Source organism: Hippoglossus stenolepis, chromosome 17, assembly GCF_022539355.2.
Source record: "Hippoglossus stenolepis isolate QCI-W04-F060 chromosome 17, HSTE1.2, whole genome shotgun sequence".
NCBI classification, from domain to species: domain Eukaryota; kingdom Metazoa; phylum Chordata; class Actinopteri; order Pleuronectiformes; family Pleuronectidae; genus Hippoglossus; species Hippoglossus stenolepis.
In genome coordinates this window covers 14,819,315-14,840,004 of record NC_061499.1, presented here as the reverse complement: position 1 = coordinate 14,840,004, position 20,690 = coordinate 14,819,315, and the positions used below count along the sequence as shown (strand labels likewise).

The 20,690-nt window shown below is 41.5% G+C and overlaps 1 protein-coding gene across 1 annotated transcript in view; it reads left to right on the top strand.

Moving 5' to 3' along the window:
• The window catches only part of csmd2 (CUB and Sushi multiple domains 2), a 247,752-nt gene extending 232,114 nt beyond the window's left edge, over nt 1-15,638 (top strand). The window contains exons 67-73 of the mRNA XM_047344263.1: nt 1,291-1,356; nt 1,713-1,874; nt 4,726-4,838; nt 5,545-5,632; nt 8,518-8,650; nt 9,463-9,640; nt 10,121-15,638. Coding sequence (XP_047200219.1) covers nt 1,291-1,356; nt 1,713-1,874; nt 4,726-4,838; nt 5,545-5,632; nt 8,518-8,650; nt 9,463-9,622 — 722 coding nt within the window. The 3' untranslated portion in view covers nt 9,623-9,640; nt 10,121-15,638. The remainder of the gene's footprint in view (nt 1-1,290; nt 1,357-1,712; nt 1,875-4,725; nt 4,839-5,544; nt 5,633-8,517; nt 8,651-9,462; nt 9,641-10,120) is intronic.
• The last annotated feature ends 5,052 nt before the right edge of the window (nt 15,639-20,690 follow it).

Genomic DNA, 20,690 nt, shown 5'->3' with positions numbered 1-20,690 from the left:
AATCCAGGAGATTTTACTTAAATGCACAACAGAGCTGGATGACAGGCCAGTCGGCATGGGAATGGCGTGATGGTGGAGACTGGTGGAGATTAGCTGGTTATGGAGATGTGTCTGACCTGCTGGCGTGGTAACACAAGCACAAACATACAGGCAGAAACACACACCACAGAAGTGTGCACACCCAGTTTCCCAGGGAAGCACCTGTATTAAAAATCTAAAACATCTCACCTCTTGTTTATAAAGTGCAGTTTCTATTAGCTGCTTTTATTGAAACCACTGGGATCTTGACTGGTGCCCAATTCAGTGGTGCCTCAGGTTGGGAAATTGGGGGTTCAGCTAATGTTGATGAATAGCTCTGTTAACACTTGCTTATTCTGAGACACATGCCAGGGTAGAATGGCCCATCCATCACACAATTACACAGCATGGACACACACACACACACTCAGAGCTACACACACATACAAGACTTGAAACATTAACAAGGGGGCAAAACCTGATTAGACCAATGCATCCCATTGATTAGGTTAGCAGAAGTACCTCTTATAAATGGCGAAGCGGTGTTAACAAGGTCTAGCAGACAAATGGACTGCCATTAAGACACCCCTAAGCATTGGCCTAAATACATATAGGGAAAAAATATAGTCATCGACACACAATTATCTCGGGCAGACGAATGCTAATGGCTTAAAGAGAAATGTAGAGGGTGATGTCTATGCCATTAAGTGAAAGGCAAGAAAGAGTACTGGCCTTAACACGTATGGGACATTAACGGTGCCTGTGGGTGCAGTGATGGAGGGGCAGCTCAAAAGACTGGCAGCTAATAAAGTGGAAGGCTGGAGGAGTGTGTGCGTTTGTGTCTGTATACTTTCTTTCAAGGTGATGTTTGTGCTCAAACTACCATCAGTGTCCCCCGTCCTTGGTGCAGTGGTGTGTAAAGCCCTCTTAGCACTGCATGTCCGTGTGGGTGTTACCGTTTACTCAGCGATGTAGACCCGCGGCCCCCCCTGTGAGTTGTAAGGCATTATTAAAGCACTTCCCCTTGAAGCTACAAAACTGTGTCTCCAACTTAGCTGTGGTCCTGCAGGGACACCTGGGCAAGACCTGTCCCAGGTACGCCTCACGCAGGGCACCACGGGGGTTATTTGGTGCAGAGGTAGACAGAAAGTACTTTAGGTGGTGGAGTCCTTCCGCTGCTGTGTTTAAAAAGTTTAAACACACTGCACCTGTTAAAAGGATAAATAGTTGAAGTATTGTCTTTGGTTAATGTTGTGTTATTGTCCCCTGCAGCTGATAACCGCCCAAGTGGTAAGAGCCCAGTGGGGACAGTACAGGAGCCACCCTCCAAATTACCAGGTGAGACAGGTCCTTTTTCATTTTAAAATGTTTGCTCTGGCAATTTTCGTTTCAAAAAGAATTTAATATCACTAAACTTGAATTGGTTTGTATTAATCTCTATTACAGTATGTAATGATAGTAAATTATCGCTGTTATATGTAGTACTTATTCTGTGTCACTGATTAATTCCTCCTCTGATCTTAAATATATTCAAATCAGCAAAACAGACCTCCCTCCCTGGTTCACAGTTTAGTGGAAGTCAGTTTTTGATCAATGTCCATGGGTCGTTTTAAGAAATGAAAATATTTTTTAGAATATATCTTAGAATTTTAGTAAATGCTTGCACTTTGCTACACCTCTCCCCCTTCTTTAAGTCCCTGGTGGAGTATTTGCGAAGAACTCTCTGTGGAGGGGATCCTACGAGTACCTCGGGAAGAAGCAGCCGGCCATGCTCAGCATAACTGCCTTCGAGCCCTTTAGCAACCGCGTTAACGGGACACTCATCGACCACAGCGGAGTGGAACTCAAACTGGCAGGTGGGTTTTTCCTAAAGTTACAGTCAACCCCTTCAAAAAACACCTCTCGCACATTCACACACTCTGCGTGACTCTTCTCCGTTTGTATTAGACATCATTCTCACATGAGAGCCCCCCCTGTTCCGCCTTTTATCCAAACAGACTTCTGTCAGACACATTCAAGTGAGGACAAGGAGTGAATGTGCTCCCTGCATGGAGCTGATCATTGCCGCTGTGACAGAGCAGCAGACATTTTATTTTTTCCCCCCCCGTGGCATAATCATTGTGCAGCTGTGATCATTAAGACAGAATTTGCAACGGAAACGGCTTGGACACTTCACTCCGCTGTACCTGGGTGCCATCAATCTTCATTATGGTGTATTTAAACTTACTTTCTACGGGCTACAAACCGAGTGCCACACTCTCTACTGAAAGTAATGTTGCTGATTCAGGCTTATAGATTGTTGATGTGCGTGCACCTGTGAAAAATGTCACGTTACTTTATTGTAAATTTTAACATCACGTTTGTTCACCCCTAATTTTAACAAAACAGTTTTTTATGCATTAAACGCAGGTCTCAGTTTCCAAAACCCCTTAAAAGCACATCAGCCAGGGTGGCCGGGTGACATGTTGCCAAATTACCATGAATATGGGCACTGTAGCTTAATTTTAGTCAGTTCTATATACACTATCTTTCCGTAAATAGTCACTAGTGCACTAAATTCACTGCTGAAAATAGTCCCCAACAAATGCAGAGGTGTGTTCTCAAAGTTTATAATTGTCTTCTGTCAAAGTGCCATCAAAGATTTGTAATTGTTAACAAAAGTTGCCACGACAGACACAGTAGTGTGTGAGCTCCAGTCAAGTCGACAAAAGGGCGGTTACACACAAGGAGGAGTGAACACAACATTCCAAGTGCTGTATGATGTTTAGGCAACAATGGGTTAAAAGCTTGAGAAGAAGTGAGAAGAACTTCCATCCGTCCACATCCCTTGTTTCCTAAATGACTGGCTTATCCAGATGTTGACTTTATGGTTAGGTGAGGTCACAGGTAAGGTTTCATGCAGATGTTTTGTTTTTTTATGTAGACCCTGGCTGGACATATATACCCTCCACCACTCCAACTTTCCTGCCGCTGCCTTGTAGTCACATGGGGGGGATTTAATCTGCTTCTCTACCCAGCAGACGCACAGTTTCTTCGAAAATTATTCTTGGTTTTACAGATCCTGACTGACTGATTAGTGATTTCAAGATAGAAGTGCTTCAGTGTAATTGTATAGTCTCCGTTGCTATGTAGGCATCAATCAGCTTCACTTTCAGAGAACTTATTATCTGTGGAAATGTCGTCAGCTGACAGTTACTGATGATAATTCTTGACCTGTCTTGTAAGTCAGTAAAGAGTCAGTAAAGACCCTAATGTTAGCGATTTAAGAGTGATTTAAGAGTGAATCAAGCCATCTGGCTGCTTCACAGAGTTCCTGAGTACAATGATGGTTTCTTAAAATGCTTTTACTTCACAAATGTTGTCTTTTATCTTCATGTTAGACGATGAACTTCTGCCTCCATTTTGTACAAACAATCATGAACTGTGAAAATTTGTCTCAGACTCGAATGTTCTATCTCTGACAAAATTGAATACATTGAGTTCCTTATGGAGGCGATGGAAAAGGTTCTACTGCATGATGAAGGTTAAAACTAGACAATAAGAGACAGTTGAAGTACTTTAATACTGTTCTAGGTCAGTGTTTGCTCTCAGCATGCATGTGAGAGGAAATGGACGTTTACATAGAGTAGCTCTCAAACACACACACACACACACACACACACACACACACACACACACACACACACACACACACACACACACACACACACACACACACACACACATGAGACATTAATCCTGAGGCGCTATAGACTTGTTTCTTTCCTCCCATGTACACGGAACACATAGAAAGTATTCAGGATCTGTGAAAGAGACGTCCTGGAGTTTACATGTCCAGTGACCATGACCAACAGATCAGTAAGGATAGATGGAACATTAACAAGTGATGTATGGACATGACCAGGAAAAGAAAGCATGCATTGATAGTCGAAGAGAAATCTCATTTATATATGTTGTATTTTGAGTCTTGTCAATAAATATAAAGACGCTTAAAATTGTATTAAAATCTTTTCACTTCAACAGCAATCAGCTAATTATGTTATTTTCCCAACCTTTTCCATCCAACTGTCGCTATATCACATAAAACTCTTCAGGTCCAAGCGAGAACGTGCTTCACATTAATTGAATAACACCAGCAAGGAGTGCTACACACTAAATGAGCAATTTAAACACTGTGAAACACAACCAAAACATGTGGATTCAAAGGAGACGCTAATTAATTTGTACGGTACATTTCAACAAGTCATTTCAAAGTGTTTTAGATAAAATATGAAAGGCATCACGACAAATTGTAAAAGCATAAACATAAGACTATACAAGAAGAATCATTTAAAAAGAAATTAAAGAGTTACATTGAGAATCAAAAATATATAATATTTATTTTATCATAATATATAATTATATTAATATATAATCAGATATGAAAGATTGAAAGAGAAATGAGTATTTATTTGATTCAAATAGAATCAAACAGTACAATGTACACGGTGAGACGAAAGCCAGTGTGAATAAATGGGCGTCCAGTTGTTTTTGAAAGGCTTCAATAGATACTGCACACTGGAAATCAATGGGGAGAGTATTCCACAATGTTCTTCTTCAAAAGTACCACCACCTTAAGTTTTTAATCGGGTACGTGGGACGACCACTGAGCCCTGGGCATTGTGACTGTGGCTCCTAAACCTCTGTCATGCTGTTTGCATGTTGCAGGTACATACAAGAAGGAGGAGGCTCAGCTGCTGCTGCAGATCCACCAGATCCGAGGCCCCGTGGAGATCTTCGTCAACAAGTTCAAAATAGACAACTGGGCCCTGGACGGACATGTAAGTGCAAGTTCAGGCTCGGGCTCAATACAGCATCTCTCTTTTGTAGCTGCAGCGATGTTACATCAGACACACACAGACACACACATACACACACACACACAAAAACACGTGAATATTTTGTGAAATATGCACAAGCACACATACACCTTGTCACTCTGGGGAGATGGAGGGCCCACCAAGAGTTTTCTCTTTAATTAAAATGTCACTTAAATCATTGCCTGGTAATCAGTACTCGACAGACATCCCCACCCCTCCCCTCCCCTCCCCTCCCTCTCTCTCCCGTATTATGCCCCAACCTCCGGCCCCTCCAGTGAGCACACACTCCAGATATAATTAAGAAAGCAGGTCACAGTTTGTGTATGAACATGCGACTGTGTGTGTGTGTGAGTGTGTGGTTTTTTATGCGCGTGTTTTACATTCACGCCTGTCTTGTGCGAAGTGGAGCATTCCTCTTGTGTAAAAGTGTATGTGTGTGTGCGTGTGTGTGCGTGCAGTCAGTGCGGCTGAGTGTGTTGATGTTTGTGCTCTTGAGCAGAAAAAGGTGTCATATTAAATGTCAGCCATAAGAGCACCTCTCAGCTCCTTTGACATGATATTTCATTTTTCTGCATGCGCCGGCTTCTGACACTCGGATGATACGCTCCTTTGTAAAGCCTGGATGTGACACATGAAGTGTCTGTCTTCCATTCCTCTCTCTCCCCAGGTGTCCTACATCCCCTCATCCAACTCCTTTGTGTACCAGGGATTTGTCAGAGGCAAAAGCTTTGGCCAGTTTGGTCTCCAGAGGCTGGGTGAGTGAACTCTTCATTTTAACTCCACCACAATCAGAAAAGAAACTCTCAACCCCTCAGTCTACTCATGTTTTCGGCTTTTGTGTGCACTGAACTAACACACACAGCTGCACCAGCGGTGGACAGTAACTAAGTACATTTACTTGAATACTGTACTTATATTGGTAATTATACACCTCTCTACTTCTACTCCACTACATCTACAAGAGGGAAGTATTGTGCTTTTCACTATATTTGTAGGACAACCTAAGATACTTTTCAGATGACACATCTGGAGATACATGGTTTACATGTATCTCCAGATGTGTTGATGTGAAGAATGAGGTGTTTCTTCATGTGTTGAGAAAATTCCAACACAACTTTTGTGTGAGCTGGAGAATGCATCATCACAAAGCAGAAAGCCGGCTGTGTTTCTGAGCTCATGTTTACTTTTCAGAGATACGTGGTTCACACCGACTCATTATCATCTTATATATAAAACTAGCCAACAGTAAATAAAGTGAGTTCAACCTCTAACATCTACAGAGACATCTACGGCAGTAAAATGCAACAATCCATTTTATTGATATGCTTTTACTTAAGAATGGGCTTGAAATTTTGACTTTGACTTTTACTGAATACTTCTTCCACCACTGAGCTGCAAGAATCTCTTACTAGCCAAGTGTCCAGTTATTTTTGAGTGTTTGAATGGTTGTATAAAAGGTAAAATATTCCCCAAAGTTATTTCTATTTCTATTTTCTATGATACTTTAAAGAGTTTTGGTTTGTGTAGCAAAGAGCCCGAATAACAAATAAGGTGTAACTGTGCCAATACTTTTCACTGAATGAAGAATCCTTGAGCAGAGCAGCAATTGCTTTCACAGCATGTGATCTGCGGTGTTGGATTTGTCATTCATTTACTTTTGCAAATGCGAGAAGACGTCTGGAGGATGTGAATCCAGCGTAAAGAGGCAAACACAGCTCCCAAGCAGGATTAATAATCATAAAACGACACCCACACGCACGGCACAGCTCTTTGTGCTGATTCTCATATCAAGTGACCACACGTCACGCTGCTTTGACACAGTAAATATCCGTTCTTGTCCTTCTCTGCTTCCTTCTGCAACTTGAACTATGCTAAGCCGCAGCTATCGGTATATTCTGCTTTATGTTCATGACTTAGAAATCCCACCCACGTCATCCTCCTTCGCTGTGATTACTCTTCTTATTGCTACAGTATGTAAACAGCAAATCTGTACATCCTGACTCCATGGATCCGGACTCCTAGGGCGCGCGTGTGTGACCTGTTTTCCCCACGGTTACTTAACAAGGCACGCGTGGAGGAGAGATATAGCATGTGTAAGATTATAGATGCATGTGTTGATGCACTTTTTCATTGCTGCATAAAAATGCTGTAATTAAAGCTTAATTATAAAAAAAATACGATGGGAGGTTTGTACCTATTCTTAAATGATTGTTGCCATGGCAGGTCACACCACGGGTTTACTGCTGCCACCCACTGTTACACTCCAGTTAAATAGGTCAATGGTAGCCTATGTATGAAGAGATGAAACATGTATTTGATGGGACACATTAATGCAAATTACTTGTGGCCCCTGACTTAGAATAATGCTACATCCACCACTGACTAGGCATCACGTCTTTTCCACCTCACAAGCGGTTTTAGACTTTTTGGATAAACCTCCCCAGGTTGGCCTTCGTCCCACTTCTCAGTGCAGAGCAATCTGATATACATTAACTTAAACACATTAGTTGTGGTTCATTAAGAAACATAATTTTTTCAAGTCGTCTCAACAGCCTGTACACGTGGAGAACTATGTGTCTGAGACATGTGGCTAAACTTAAAATGCAGCTGAGAGCCTCCATGTTCAGATTCCGTCCCTCGTACTGGTACATTTATCCCAAATTATCAAATCGAGCTAATAAGTTAAATGGATAATGCTGATTTGGCTGTCTTCTTTCTGCTGATGCGAGTGATGGAGGCAGATTTCAAAATCAGCTTTTAAAAAGCAAAGCCGCGGTTGCAGTAGCGTCGCTGCAAACACAGATCCGGTCCGAGCAGGAATTCTTGAACTGAGCATGAAGGTATGCGCTGCTAACATCAATTATTATGTTTGTACAGCAAGAAGGCTGCGTGAAAGTGGATGTGAAACCCCCCCCACCACACTGCACACTGATTGAGCCAACAGCTCTTTATTAAAACACAGGACCGGGGCCGGTGCCAGGGTAACGGATATGAGTGTGGGAGGTGGGCTGATCGTCTTGGAAACAACCCTCCTCAATTTGCCGAGGTTTTTTCGTGTTTTGTTTAACACTGCGCTGGTGCGATTGCGAGCCGTGAGTGTGTTTGTGCATCTGTGCTGTGTGCTGGAGCTCATCCGGCGGGGGGGCTGATTGGCAAACGCCCGCAAAAACCCACTAATTGAATTCCGTCTTGTTTGTCACTCGTGCTTTATTGGAGCATTTTTGGCACTCTGTGGCAAACAGGTGGACTGTCACTCCTCCGCCGTCGCTGCTGCTGCCGCCGCAGAGACATACCTCCATGAATTGGAGAGTGAATCTGAAATGAGTTAATAGCTGTTGGCTCTGGATGCCAGTAATTAGGAGTCATTGTTCGGATAATGGAATTCGAAGGGAGGGAAATTAAAATAAAGCACGGAAAGAAATGTTTAAACAAACTGGTAAAACTCTTTAACGAGTGGAGTTTTTTACTTTTACTATTTGTCTTGAACTGTTATCAGGTCAAGTTCTCTGCACTTTCACTTTTGTGAACTTTGTGTTTTGGTCTTAGTGTTGTATTATTTATAGGGTATTTATACTGTACTATATCTGCAGTCATTTGCTACTGAAGTAAAGGCTTAATGTCTTATCTTTTTTTCTTGCAGAGAATTTAGATCCCAGCAGAGAAAACCCAGGCTACAACTTTGCCTCCAACAGCAGTTCAGTGGCGGCAGCCATCCTAGTGCCTTTTATAGCTATGATCATTGCAGGCTTCGCTCTGTACCTCTACAAACACAGGTAAGCATCACAGCGTTGGAGTTTTCACACTGCGACATCAGGGGCCAGCAACGTTATGACATCAGTTCTGATGTTCGGCAATTCTTCCTAAATCCAAATAGTTTTGAGTCAAGGGTCACATCACCTCTGTAAAGAACCAACATTTTTGCTTGATTTCTTTCTTTCTTACTTTTGCATTCGCCCTTCAAGATATATTCACCTGATATGGATGTTTTGCATGAGGCACATAATGATCCCAATGAGGAAATCATTATCTGTGACTCCTATACAGGCAGATTAAAGTAGTTGGTTTAAGTTAGAATAATAGATTGAAATAGTAATGAGTGAGTCAGTCAGTGCTTCCCTTGTGTGAACAATAGACTTTATCTAAAGTCATCTCTGTCACCCCCCGGTGGTTGGCAACATAATAGTTCATCAACTCTGACCCCTCTGTGTTAGCAGATGGGACATGAACAAAAAAAAAAGAAAAAGAAAACATTTTCTTCAAGATGTTTCTGTCATTTTAGGTAGTTCTTATCACATTAATGTTTTTTTCCCAGTAAGTAATAGTTGCTTATTTCTTATATTTGTCCCATTTCCGTTGTAATGTGCAAGATGCGCAAGATGGTGGCACCTGTGCCCAGGATATTCTGGCTTCATTTTTTTTTACAAAGGGAGGAAAAAGTGACACGTGTCCATCTTTTCGTCCTGTAAAAACAGTCCATCATATTGTGACACATATTGTATCTCCGCTGTACATATTTCAAATTTGTTGTCCTACGCTGACGTGAACACAACTCATCTGTGGATTATGTGGATTCATTTCATTGTAGAAGAAGACCCAAAGTCCCCTTCAACGGTTACGTGGGCCATGAGAACACTAATGGACGAGCTACGTTCGAGAACCCCATGTACGACCGCAACATCCAACCCACGGACATCTTGGCCAGTGAGACAGAGTTCACCGTCAGCACAGTGTGCACAGCTGTATAGCAACCGCTTCCTCCAGAGGTAAAAATCACACATCACTCAGACATCTGTGGGTACAGGGAACAACTGAGATCCTCAGGCGTCTTTAGATCCACATGTCAATGACAGTAGGTGAGGTTATCAAGCGAGACACTGTTTCTCAGAAACAAACTAAAACTTTTTTGCAATCCCTCAACAATCTTCTGCAGATAAGGAAACGGAATCTGATTTCTCGATCTGCAGTTCCCTTTGATCCATATCTCTTGTAAAAAGGACCCGTTTAGTTTGTTTATACTGTATTGGGAAAGATAGAATATGTATAATTTATTTTAACACTGTTGAGAGTATCGCATTAATGCTTTTATCTTCCCTCTGTGTGATTTCTTTCATCTTTATCGTCTCCATTACTTCGGTTTTGCTTACCTTTTTTTTCCCCTTTTGTCTATTTTCCATGTACATTACTCTTTTCCTTCATCCTCCCCTGTGACCCATGTCTTCTCCAACACCCGCGTCCTGTGTTAGATCTTTTCATTCATCCTTGATTCACCTAGGGGAGGAGAGGTGCACCACATCTTCGCCTGCCTGCCAACAGAGGACATCCATCGTTCCGCGAGCAGAGGGAAAGACAAAGATTACTTTATTCGCTGAAAAACATTCAAGAACCATCTCTAGTGGCGAAGGCTCTGACTCGCAGGAAGTTGGAAGAAAAAAAAAAAAAGGGAAAAACCATGTGAAGCCAACAGCAACTGTAACAAATGCCAAGAGCAAAATGCTTTTTTTTTTTGGTAACTTTTACATGGTTTCTCGATCGTTTTTTTCCGTATTTTAAGGAAACGCTTCCACCGGAAACTGCAGCCGCCAGGAGTCCCTGCTGGAAGCAAAGCTGTGATGACCTTTCTCACCGCCCTCCGCCTAAACCCAAAGGGAATTTAATGGTCAACTTTGAGTCAAGAAATTGACCAGTAGCTAACAGAGATCTCTGTGCAAGTGAACTGTGAGGCAGTCGTTGGCCCGTGCGAGTCAGAAAGAGACAGTCTGGACTGTTTGGATTCATGCATCTCTGTTTTCCATTGGCTTTATTTTTGCTTTCCTTTTTTTATGCGCTGCTTGCTTTCTGTGATCAGTACTTGGGAACCCTGTCTCCCCCACACACACACACACACACACACACACACAACTGTCTGCTCCCAGAGGTTGTTGAGAGGTTTCCACGGAGGCTCCAGGTCTCTGGCTGAGGATGAATAAAAAATTCAGTGAGTTTCAAAGGCCATGTTGAAGATACACCATGTTCTGTCATTACTTCTCAAGCCTGACTCATCCTTTTTTTTTTATTTTTGGAAGCAGGGATGAAATTCTGTTTGCTGAGGCAGCTGTGTCCAGAGCGGGGGTTAAAAGGTAGCCAGGGCTGCTGACAAGAGCACTTAGTGAGAATTTGTAGAGAGAATTTACGTGTATATGAGAGGAAGAGTGTGTGTGTGTGTGTGTGTGTGTGTGTGTGTATTTCTGCACATGTGGCTGCAGTCTGTCCCAAAATATCTCCTGTCTGCTGCCCCAAAGATTCAACCAGACACGTCAGATCATTTGATAAAACCTCTTCTTTTGTTTTCTTCCTGTATTTGTCACTTTACTTTAAGAAATGCAAAGATGTGGGTTTTAGGAGCTTCACTCTCATGTCTCCCTGGATGCTCTGGACACCAGTCAATGAAAAACCTATCTGAGGACAGTGTACAGATTCTGCAAGAGATCAAAACCCGAAGGCTCCTTCGGCCTCTTGCTTCAACATGCATCCTCCTCCTCCTCCTCCTCTCGGTGTGTGGTGATCGTTCACCAAGAGGTAATGTTGTCAGATTTGCTTCACAGGCATCTGGTAAAAACCGCCCACTGTCGCTCTGAGGAGAGAAAAGACATCAGCCGGGTCCGAGCAGGAAATTCAATGGATAAACAAATGTCTTGGGACCACGTCATACCTGACTCTTGTTTTTTGGCTTCATTTCCAAAAGTCAGACTTCCAAGTCTGATGTCAAGTTGACGTTTCTTTTACTCCCGGATCCACCGCTTCACATGTTCCTCCGGCTTCAAGGTACACGCTTGTGTGTCTCTGAGATCAAGATGCAGAGAGCGAGCTGCCTAAACTTGGGCCTCGGGAAAACAAAAGATCAAACGAGCGGTCATCATCCCGACTCCTGTTTTCCTGGCGGCGTCTGAGTGTGAAGAATGAAGGAATCAGTGATGTTTTCCCCGTGGATTACATTCAGATCTTTCTTTTTCCTCCCAAGTTAACTCCTGACAGCTCCAGCCCTTTGAAAAAAAAGAGTGATGTGGCTTTGTTTTGTCTTTGCTCATCATGAAAATGATGCGGAGGGCTTCATCAGAGCTGTGACAGCAGGGAGGCCGCTGCCGCACTGATTACCACCCATGCATTTAGCTGGAAATGATTATATGATGTATATGCCTCTAATGCTAACACTCCTTAAATCTATGGCAAATGGGAAGTGATGTAAAGAAAATAGTGTTTTGAAAGAGCCACACAGGAGGGAGCGGGATCACACTAGTATTCCAACAAAATGGCAGGACTCTATCTTGGCTGGTGAATGACACCCGTATAGTGTGTGTGTGTGTGTGTGTGTGTGTGTGTGTGTGTGTGTGTGTGTGTGTGTGAGTGTGAGAGTATGTGTGTGTGAAGGAAGGAAGCCCACTGGATTTCAAACACGCTGCTCCCAGCTATTTACCACTTTCCCATACCTGTGTATCCTGTGGATGCTGAGTGGGGTGAATAGTGCTCGAATTTCACTGCAGCAAATTGAGACATTACATGCAATTTCCTTTAATTTAGCTGTGCTTCATTGTCAAACCCCATACCGAAAACAGAATTCATCTTTCCATTACCGCTGACGGGACAGCACCTCAATTACGTGATGTCTGCCTCCCAAAATAGCAGTCTACTTCCCAGACTGCTCCATTTACCATGTACTCTTTGCCATATATGTGTATGCATATATACATATATCTATATATATATAGATATAAATGTCTTTCCCAGTCAAAATCAACCTCCACAGCACCTGTTTTTTTAATGAAGTCCTCACAATCACCCACAGTACATGATTTCTCTCAGAATTTCAACAAATGAAACAAATCACTCTATTGTTCCTTCAATCAGTTCCGCCGTGGGTCGGTAATTGCTTTTACATTTTTATTACTTTTAAAGCTCTCGCTTATCTCGACACTACAGATAGAATATTGCCACTTGCCCGCTCCGGTCGTGAATTGATGGGAAAGGAAACGATTGAATTACCCTGGAGATTTCACGGAGGAGAGAGGAACAGTTGCACTCATTCGTCTTGAAGGCGCCGGTGCTCAGTTCTCAGTGTTTAAGCGCCTGTTGCCCTGTGCGTTTTTTTTATTTTTATTTGTTTTAATTCTGAAATTGCTCCAGATATTTGCGCAGAATGAGTAATCTTCATTAAATTCCAGTCCCTGTCGGTTAAGGCCACTTCTGGATGGTCTTTCTCCGTAATTGTTTAACACACATTATGCAACACTTTCAACAAACTGCGTTAAATATTAAACAAACAAATGCGATGGTGGCCTCTTCTCCTAGATAATAGTGATTCTATCCGATTAAACACTGGATTGGACAAACACAATTCACGCAACTTTGATTGTTCTTTATAAACAAGGGCTCAGGCTGAGAGAGTTCAGAAATTGTTTTTAAATAGTCGGATTCATACACCGTTCTTGTTTTTGTAGCTCCTCCAGTCTCCAGTAAGCACTTTACATTCATTATAGTGCCTTGGTACAACCCCATGATGTAATGAACCAGCACCAGTGGCTCTTTTTTGTTTGTTTGTTTTTTTAAAGAATTCATCAATTCGATATGACGATTGGAGAGAAGTGGTTTTCCCTGCTCCGCCAGTCTGACCCTGACACACTGTTCATCGACTTGAATAAACTTGGCGCTCTTTGCACTGGTGTTTTTGATCTTACATGCAGGAAAAGTTGGCTTCTATTTAGAGTAACGATTCATTTTTGTCCCACCCCTTTTATTATTTAGCTTTTCCGTCATGAGCAGCGTGCTTATTAGTGCTTTATTTTGGTGTGCAGGGATCCATGTCTTGGATTCTATGTGCTTTGCTACATGTTTGGCCTTGTGCTTGTGTCATGTTTGTTAAAAAAATTTCCCAGTTTTAACCAAAGAAAATCATCTAAATTCAACCCGATTAATATTAGGCAAAATAACAGAATTAAGATTAAGAATTGATTCAGTTCCATTAGTGAGGCACGATTTTAATAGGGACAGAGACATTTTCTAAAATCCCTGCTGGTGATTCTGCAGGGGATGGTTTTCACCTAATGGGCCGATAGAAACTTTTTTTTGAACCTATCTGGGTTAATCCAGAGAGTTCTCAAGAGAAAGTCCAGTCCTGTGTAAATGGAGATCAGTGAGTTCTGGATGGAGCCGCGCTGTAAGAGCTGGGGGACGGTCTTTCTTGATAGCATGCGGCCCCGGCTACTTCCCGGTTCTCTTTGCATATTTTAAGAGCGAAACTCCGCTCATCCTAAGTTCATTTCCGTTATCAGCCCGACGCAGCTCGGGAGTTCTCTCCTGCTCACCATCTCTTCTATAATGAAACACATCACGGCTACGGCCTTTTTTGAGTTTCCAGCGAGTTCACTGAATTTCCTCACAGTCGGGGGAAATACTTCCAGGTTCTTTCTGCAGCTGCAGCTCTCACTTGCATCGCACATTTACCGAAAACCAGAGAAATGCATCAGTCATGCTGTTTTGACATATTCTGCATCAACTGTCATTTACAATCTTCCTTTTTTGTTTTGTCATTGTCACCGCTTATCGACGGCAGCATCACAGCCGCGCTTCTCTGTGTTTTTCAGGCCCATTCAATGTAATTTGCCATCACTATTCTGCCCATTTCAGTGTGTCTAGTGGACTTAACCACGAGGAGGGGCGGGGTGTATTTTCAAAGGCTGCGGGGCTTAGAGGAATTTTATTCTATAAATGGAAAGGATTGGTATGATTTGTCGCCGGAGTTATTGCTGGAAAAAAACCACTGAATGTATTTCATTTCACTGAGTGCATCAGAATTTATCTATCTATACCGTGTTCAATATCTGTCAACTGCTCCCCTGTTTGTGTGCAGTAATGGAGAAAAAAAAAAATGGCAGTATGTGTCATCCTTGGAAATAAAAACAGAATGTCCAATTTATCTATAGTGTATAACATAGCAAACATATTTACAGAGAGCTGCTTTTTATTACCAGAGACTTTTACATTCCTGTGTGTTTGTCATGGTAACGACGATATTGCAAGGTCCCGAGTTTTCGTCTTTTTTTTCTTTTCTCATGATATTATTTCATGCCAGTCCGGTAGGTCTCCACTACGCGAGGCTGAAAGGCATGACAGCCCATTGCGCCGACGCAAGATCAACATGGCCCTTAAACGCCTCAATAAACCAACGAAACAGTAACAGGCAGTGATGGAGTGTCATTCTCTTGCTGTACACCAAAAGGGATACGTGTAAAGGAAATGGACAAGCGTGGACGTGAGCAGACTGTGTGTTACTACAGAGAGCAACTACGGAGGGAGAGTGTGACTCTGAGAAAAAGAGAATATGTTAACGAATTAAAACCTTTTTTGTACAGAGATATATTTTTATGAAAATACATTTGTAATATAAAAAGAAAAAAATGGATCGACATATATGTAAATGTTTTTCTTTTTCATTATTGTAGTACAAATGCTAGTGGGGAGTATATGGAAAAACTATATATATATATAAATATATATATATAAATATATACAAAGAAAAATAGAAACAAGGCTTTTTGTATATGTAAAAAAGTTTGTAAATAAAAGTTTACATACATACTGTACATATGTAAGACCCACCATGGCTTGTCTGCAATATATAAAATGTATTTTATCCGTCTGTATATGATGCTTTGCATTGTGTCTAAGCTTATTCTACTTTCTTGAACTTGAAACTTATTTTGAAGGTTTTGGAATAAAATATAAAACCTACTTTCAATTGTGGGGGATTTTATTGAACACAGTTTTGTTTTTTTTCACTCTTTCAACTAACAACATAGACAAACAACCATTCACTTTCACATTCACACCTACAGACAATGTAGAGTCTCCAGTTACCCGAGCCCCAATCTGCATGTCTTTGGACTGTGGGAGGAAGCCAGGGAGAAGTACACAGGGAGAAAAGGCAAAATCTCAAACTGGGAACCTTCTTGTAATGAGGACGACAATGCTAACATTCTCCGTTTGTAAGTCCCGATACCATTGTAACGCAGTTCTTGTTTTCAAGATGGCTTTTGACTGACGCCCCGTTTGACCAGTGAGTAGCTTGTATGTCCTACACAGGGTTCAATAGCCAATGAGTCTGTGTTGAGGGGAAGGATCTCATCCTGTTTAAGACCAAGCCATCTGTGGATGACTGATATATGTGTATAGCTAATGAGGAGATATATTGATTAACATGGTAGATTTAAGGCCCAGAGAGAAACCCTGTAAATAAGGGCTTTAGAATCTATTTCTGTTTTTAGAAAATAGAAAGAAAGAAAATGTTCCATAAATCAGGCTCGTCCAAACCCCTATAAGTTCCACTGAAGTGGTGATTTCTGGCTCATTGAAGTATAGTCTTATTCATTTGGTGTAAATCATATAAGATAAAAGACGTCTGTTGATATTGTCCTTCAGGTTGAGATCATAGGCTGTGGCCTCTCAGTGTAAATCCTGTATGAAGGTTGGGGTGACGGGGCTCCAAGACTTTCTCTCTGCACCTGTTGTCAGGCACTTGCACAGAATCAACAGGAAAACAAATCAGATGCAAACAAATCAGACAACACTGCACTACGGTAATTTAAGATATTAATAAGCATAGAAGGTCTTAATTGGATCCTATGTCAAACTTTATTTAAACAAATGTGCTTTTGATTCATCATATTAGAAAAGGGATCAGAACCATAGTCATAATATCATCATATATCATATACATATATAAGCACATATATTTACAGCTGTTTATTTGAGCAAATATTTTTATTTTAAAAGAGAACAGCAGGGGACAAGACATTAGATTTTAAAAACTTTAAATCTCAGCAGTTACCTTATTAATAATGCACCACTGATCTCAACTTTATAGTCACAAAAACTTTTTGGACCTCTTTGTAGTTCTTCATTTAATGTTTTGTATATTGTGACAGTGCAGACATGAAAGTACGCCTCCAAACGTTCCCTCAGTTGTCACTTTTTTTGCAGCTGCACAGATGATAATGATGATGACAGCAGAAAATGCCTCGCAGTCCTTATATCTGTTTTTTGAAGTACTCATGACCTGCTGGGAAAATGCCCTAATCTCAGCTTTTATACAGATATAGAAAAGTGTAACATCTGACAAAGAGGTTGATATTTGCTCATAAAAAAAACTGCTTTAATAAGTGAAACACATAAAGCACCACATAATGAAGGGTTGTCTTTGCCTTCACATGTCATTCTTGCACAAAAACTTCTTTTGATTAACAACATGTTGTTCATATCAGTAGAGAAGTCAATATCATGCAAAGTGTTTAAATTATAAATTGGTGGTTCAAATGAGTGAGTGTATATAGTGTGTATACTGTGTACACACTGTGTATGTACTGCATGTCCCACAATAATTAATCAAACTGACCTGCAAGACTGTTTTTCCTCACAGCACGAGTCTTATGGCCTTCTGTCCATAAGACTGGACTTTATAAAAACAATACACAACCTCAGTTTTTGTGTCCCAAATCAATATATATCATTAACTGAATGCCTTGCTCTACTTTATGACTGACTAATATACAGATTGTCTGGCCTTCTCGTGACAAAATGGATGTGAGCCTAAAGCTGCCGACGTAAAATAGCAAATGTGGCCCAAATATCCCAATCAAAGGTTTCGTATTTTTTGGGCAAGCTTGTGATGCTCTATGCAAGGTGTAATCTGGATATGAATCTATTATGGCCCATGTGGTAAATAGTGAATATGGCCCAAACAGCTCAAAACAAAGTCGGGGCCACCTTTGGTTGACATAGGGTATTGCTATGGCTTACTGCAGATTTGACTAATCTTGGCTAAAGCAATTTGCTATCGGGGGAGACAATACAGATCACAAAATGCTGTTGATTTCATTTCCAGGATTGCCTCCTCATCGGGTTAGAATCTGATTCTGCTCAAATGCACTGCGTAATGGTTGATCCTCATGTGAGTTCATTTGAAAGATCGACTGGAGTGCTGTGGTGGGGATCCACTCTTGGGTTTCCCGTAAAGTTGCGTCTCACTGATAATTATCTTTATGTGCACCGTCGCGTCTGTTGAATTTCAGTCCTCTGATCAGTTGGCGCTTCCCGTGACATCGCTCCCATGAGCCGACGAGATAACATGCTAATTCAGCCCAACTACATTCTGACTGACATACACCCACTAGGAGGCAGTCATTGGAACGCCAGTCATCAAATCATCAACATCTGTTTTTACCGTGCCGCACAAACACTTCCCTCAGGCCTTTTAACAGCAATGGGAGAAGATCTGAGGGAGAGGAATGGGAGAGAAATGGAGAAAAATATTTTCATGGGTCCTCAGAGTTTCTTTGATTGTTTACGTGGCGACAATTAGCTGCGTCGCTTTCATCACCGTGCAGAGTCTGACACATCACACTGACAGCTATACACTCCGCCGTGTTGCCCGGAGACGACAGCTGCCAATTACCCAGGTGTCCGGCAGCCATGTTCCTTTTGTTGCTCTTTTTAATAAGGGGGTGGGTGGGGGCTCGTGGCGCTGCACTGAAAAGCAAGACTCATTGCAAAGATCGTTTGGGACTCAGCAGGTCCCCAACTCAATTTAAAATATATGAGCTGTTTACTTGAATTCCTCTCAGAGGCTGTGTGTGGTTTTGAGAAATTAAAGATTGAGTCTTTACAGCTTTGGCAGGCTGAGAGTGTTCAATCAGATGTGAACGTAACTTCTTGTTGAAACTGCTTTTGCACTGAGAGTTCTGTCCCCACTGTAAATGGCCACAAAAACACAAAATTAGACAATTAATAAACCTTATCACAATGTGTTGGCCTATTTGGTTTCTTTCTTTAATTATTTTCCCTGTGCTTGTCGTGGGTCAGGCAGCGGCATCACTTTGGGATCAGTCCACTCAATTTCCCGCTGCCACTTGTTTCACTGTGTCAAGCTGGGATTTTCGAGGAGACATCAAAGCACAAAGACATCACACATCCACCCCCCAGTGTGCCGGCCTGTGCCTTGGCTAATATCAGGCAATCCACCCTGTGCTGTCCCAGAAGACATTGGACCAAGGATGAAGGGATTGACTGATGAGAGGAAATTTGTATTTGCTCTGTCAGTTGAATTTGTCCGAGGGCGGCTGGCTTGCTTGCTGCAGCTGATACACCGTGGGAATTCTAACCTGCAGCAATTATAAATAAATATCGGAGAGAAATCTGGGATTCATGTGGTTAACAGGAGTTTGAAGGCAGAAAGGATTCAAATCTGAGATTGTTTTATTCATTTAATGAAATTTATCAATATAAAACACATATGAGCCAGCTGAAGTTGCAACCTTTTGTGGGCGAAATAACAATGTGCATTAACAATAATCTCCTCTTCTCTTCTTTATAACAAATAATACATTGATTTAATTGATAAAGAGAGCAGAGAAAAAAAGGCAGATAACTTAGAAGTAGAGAAACCTTCTCATTATCTAAAACAATGAATGAGTAAAACGAAAATCCGAGCACAATGATAACAGTCAACAGTGGGTCTCTATACACCACCATCTTTGGCTCATAACAATAGGACAATAATGAATTTGGAAGTGTCTTCACTGAGTGGCGTAATGAGATAGAGATACCCGAGATGTGGGTGTGGAAGAAGACTTAGATCAGCTCTTAATCTCTTTTTCAATCTTCTTTTGTCACTCTCAGTCTTTAATTTTCCCATTTATTCAACTTGAAACAAGCGCTCTTCCCATGTGTGACTGTCAAATTCATTCATTTTCACATTTGTGTAATTATGAGTGTAATTAATGTCAGTGAGGAACCTATTGATTGAAGCTGAGTGAGATGATGATTTGTTTTTACTTTCCTTTAACCCTGAATGTGATATGACTAACTTGGAATGTTTATTTGCTGCTATGGCACTCGATACATGACAGTGAAAGGCAGTCGCAGAAATGGCCTATTACAGTTTCACGGATGGTAAGAAGGTGACTGCAAAACAATGACAGGTCAATTTGTGCTGTTCTAAGTTGTGAGTTTTTCTTGAAAACTATCAGGCGGGTGTGAGCTGAAAGCTAAGCCTCAAAATGTCACAGACTTTAAACTGCAACAATCACCATGTTACGGAAATGTAATAAATGACCATGTGAAAGGCATTGATTAAAGGGATGATTTGGGTTAACAGAACTGTGTAGCCCGGTTCAGCTTGAGGTCTTTGATCTTGTGTCCTTCCTGTTGTGGTTTTCTCTCACTGCTCCCATCACGTCATATCTAGGCCTCACTGTTTTCAGTGAAAATGCTGGAAAAAACCCCACTGTGCACTGCCAAGCACCAAACTCAAAACTGTTAGTTCAAGAACCAGAGGTTTCCACAGGGAGTTGGTTGAAACCAAAACCAGAGCTAAAATGGATTTAACATTGTCTCCATATGACTGATAATGTTGCTCTGTAACTTTTTGATTAATTCATAAGCAAACATTACATTTTGGTGGATGGGGCCGGTCCGGGCCAGTTGATGTGTCTACGTTGTGTTACCAGCTTGTTTCCGCTGCCTCCAAGTGGCCAAAAAATTGAGTTGTCTGTTGCTGGCCTAAATGCCACTGCTTTCTCAACACTTAACCATCAAGACATCACATGGACTTCAGTTCTTCAGATATGTCACACCTCTATTCAAGAGGGGTATAGATTGATGTTTCTGTGAGAGGTAACATGTTGCAATATTTACTCCAACTGTATTATACATGTCAAGTTGAGCTTAGTGGTTGTAATAATGTCAATTAAACATTTTCCATCTTCAGATAAGTCTCATCTGTCAACT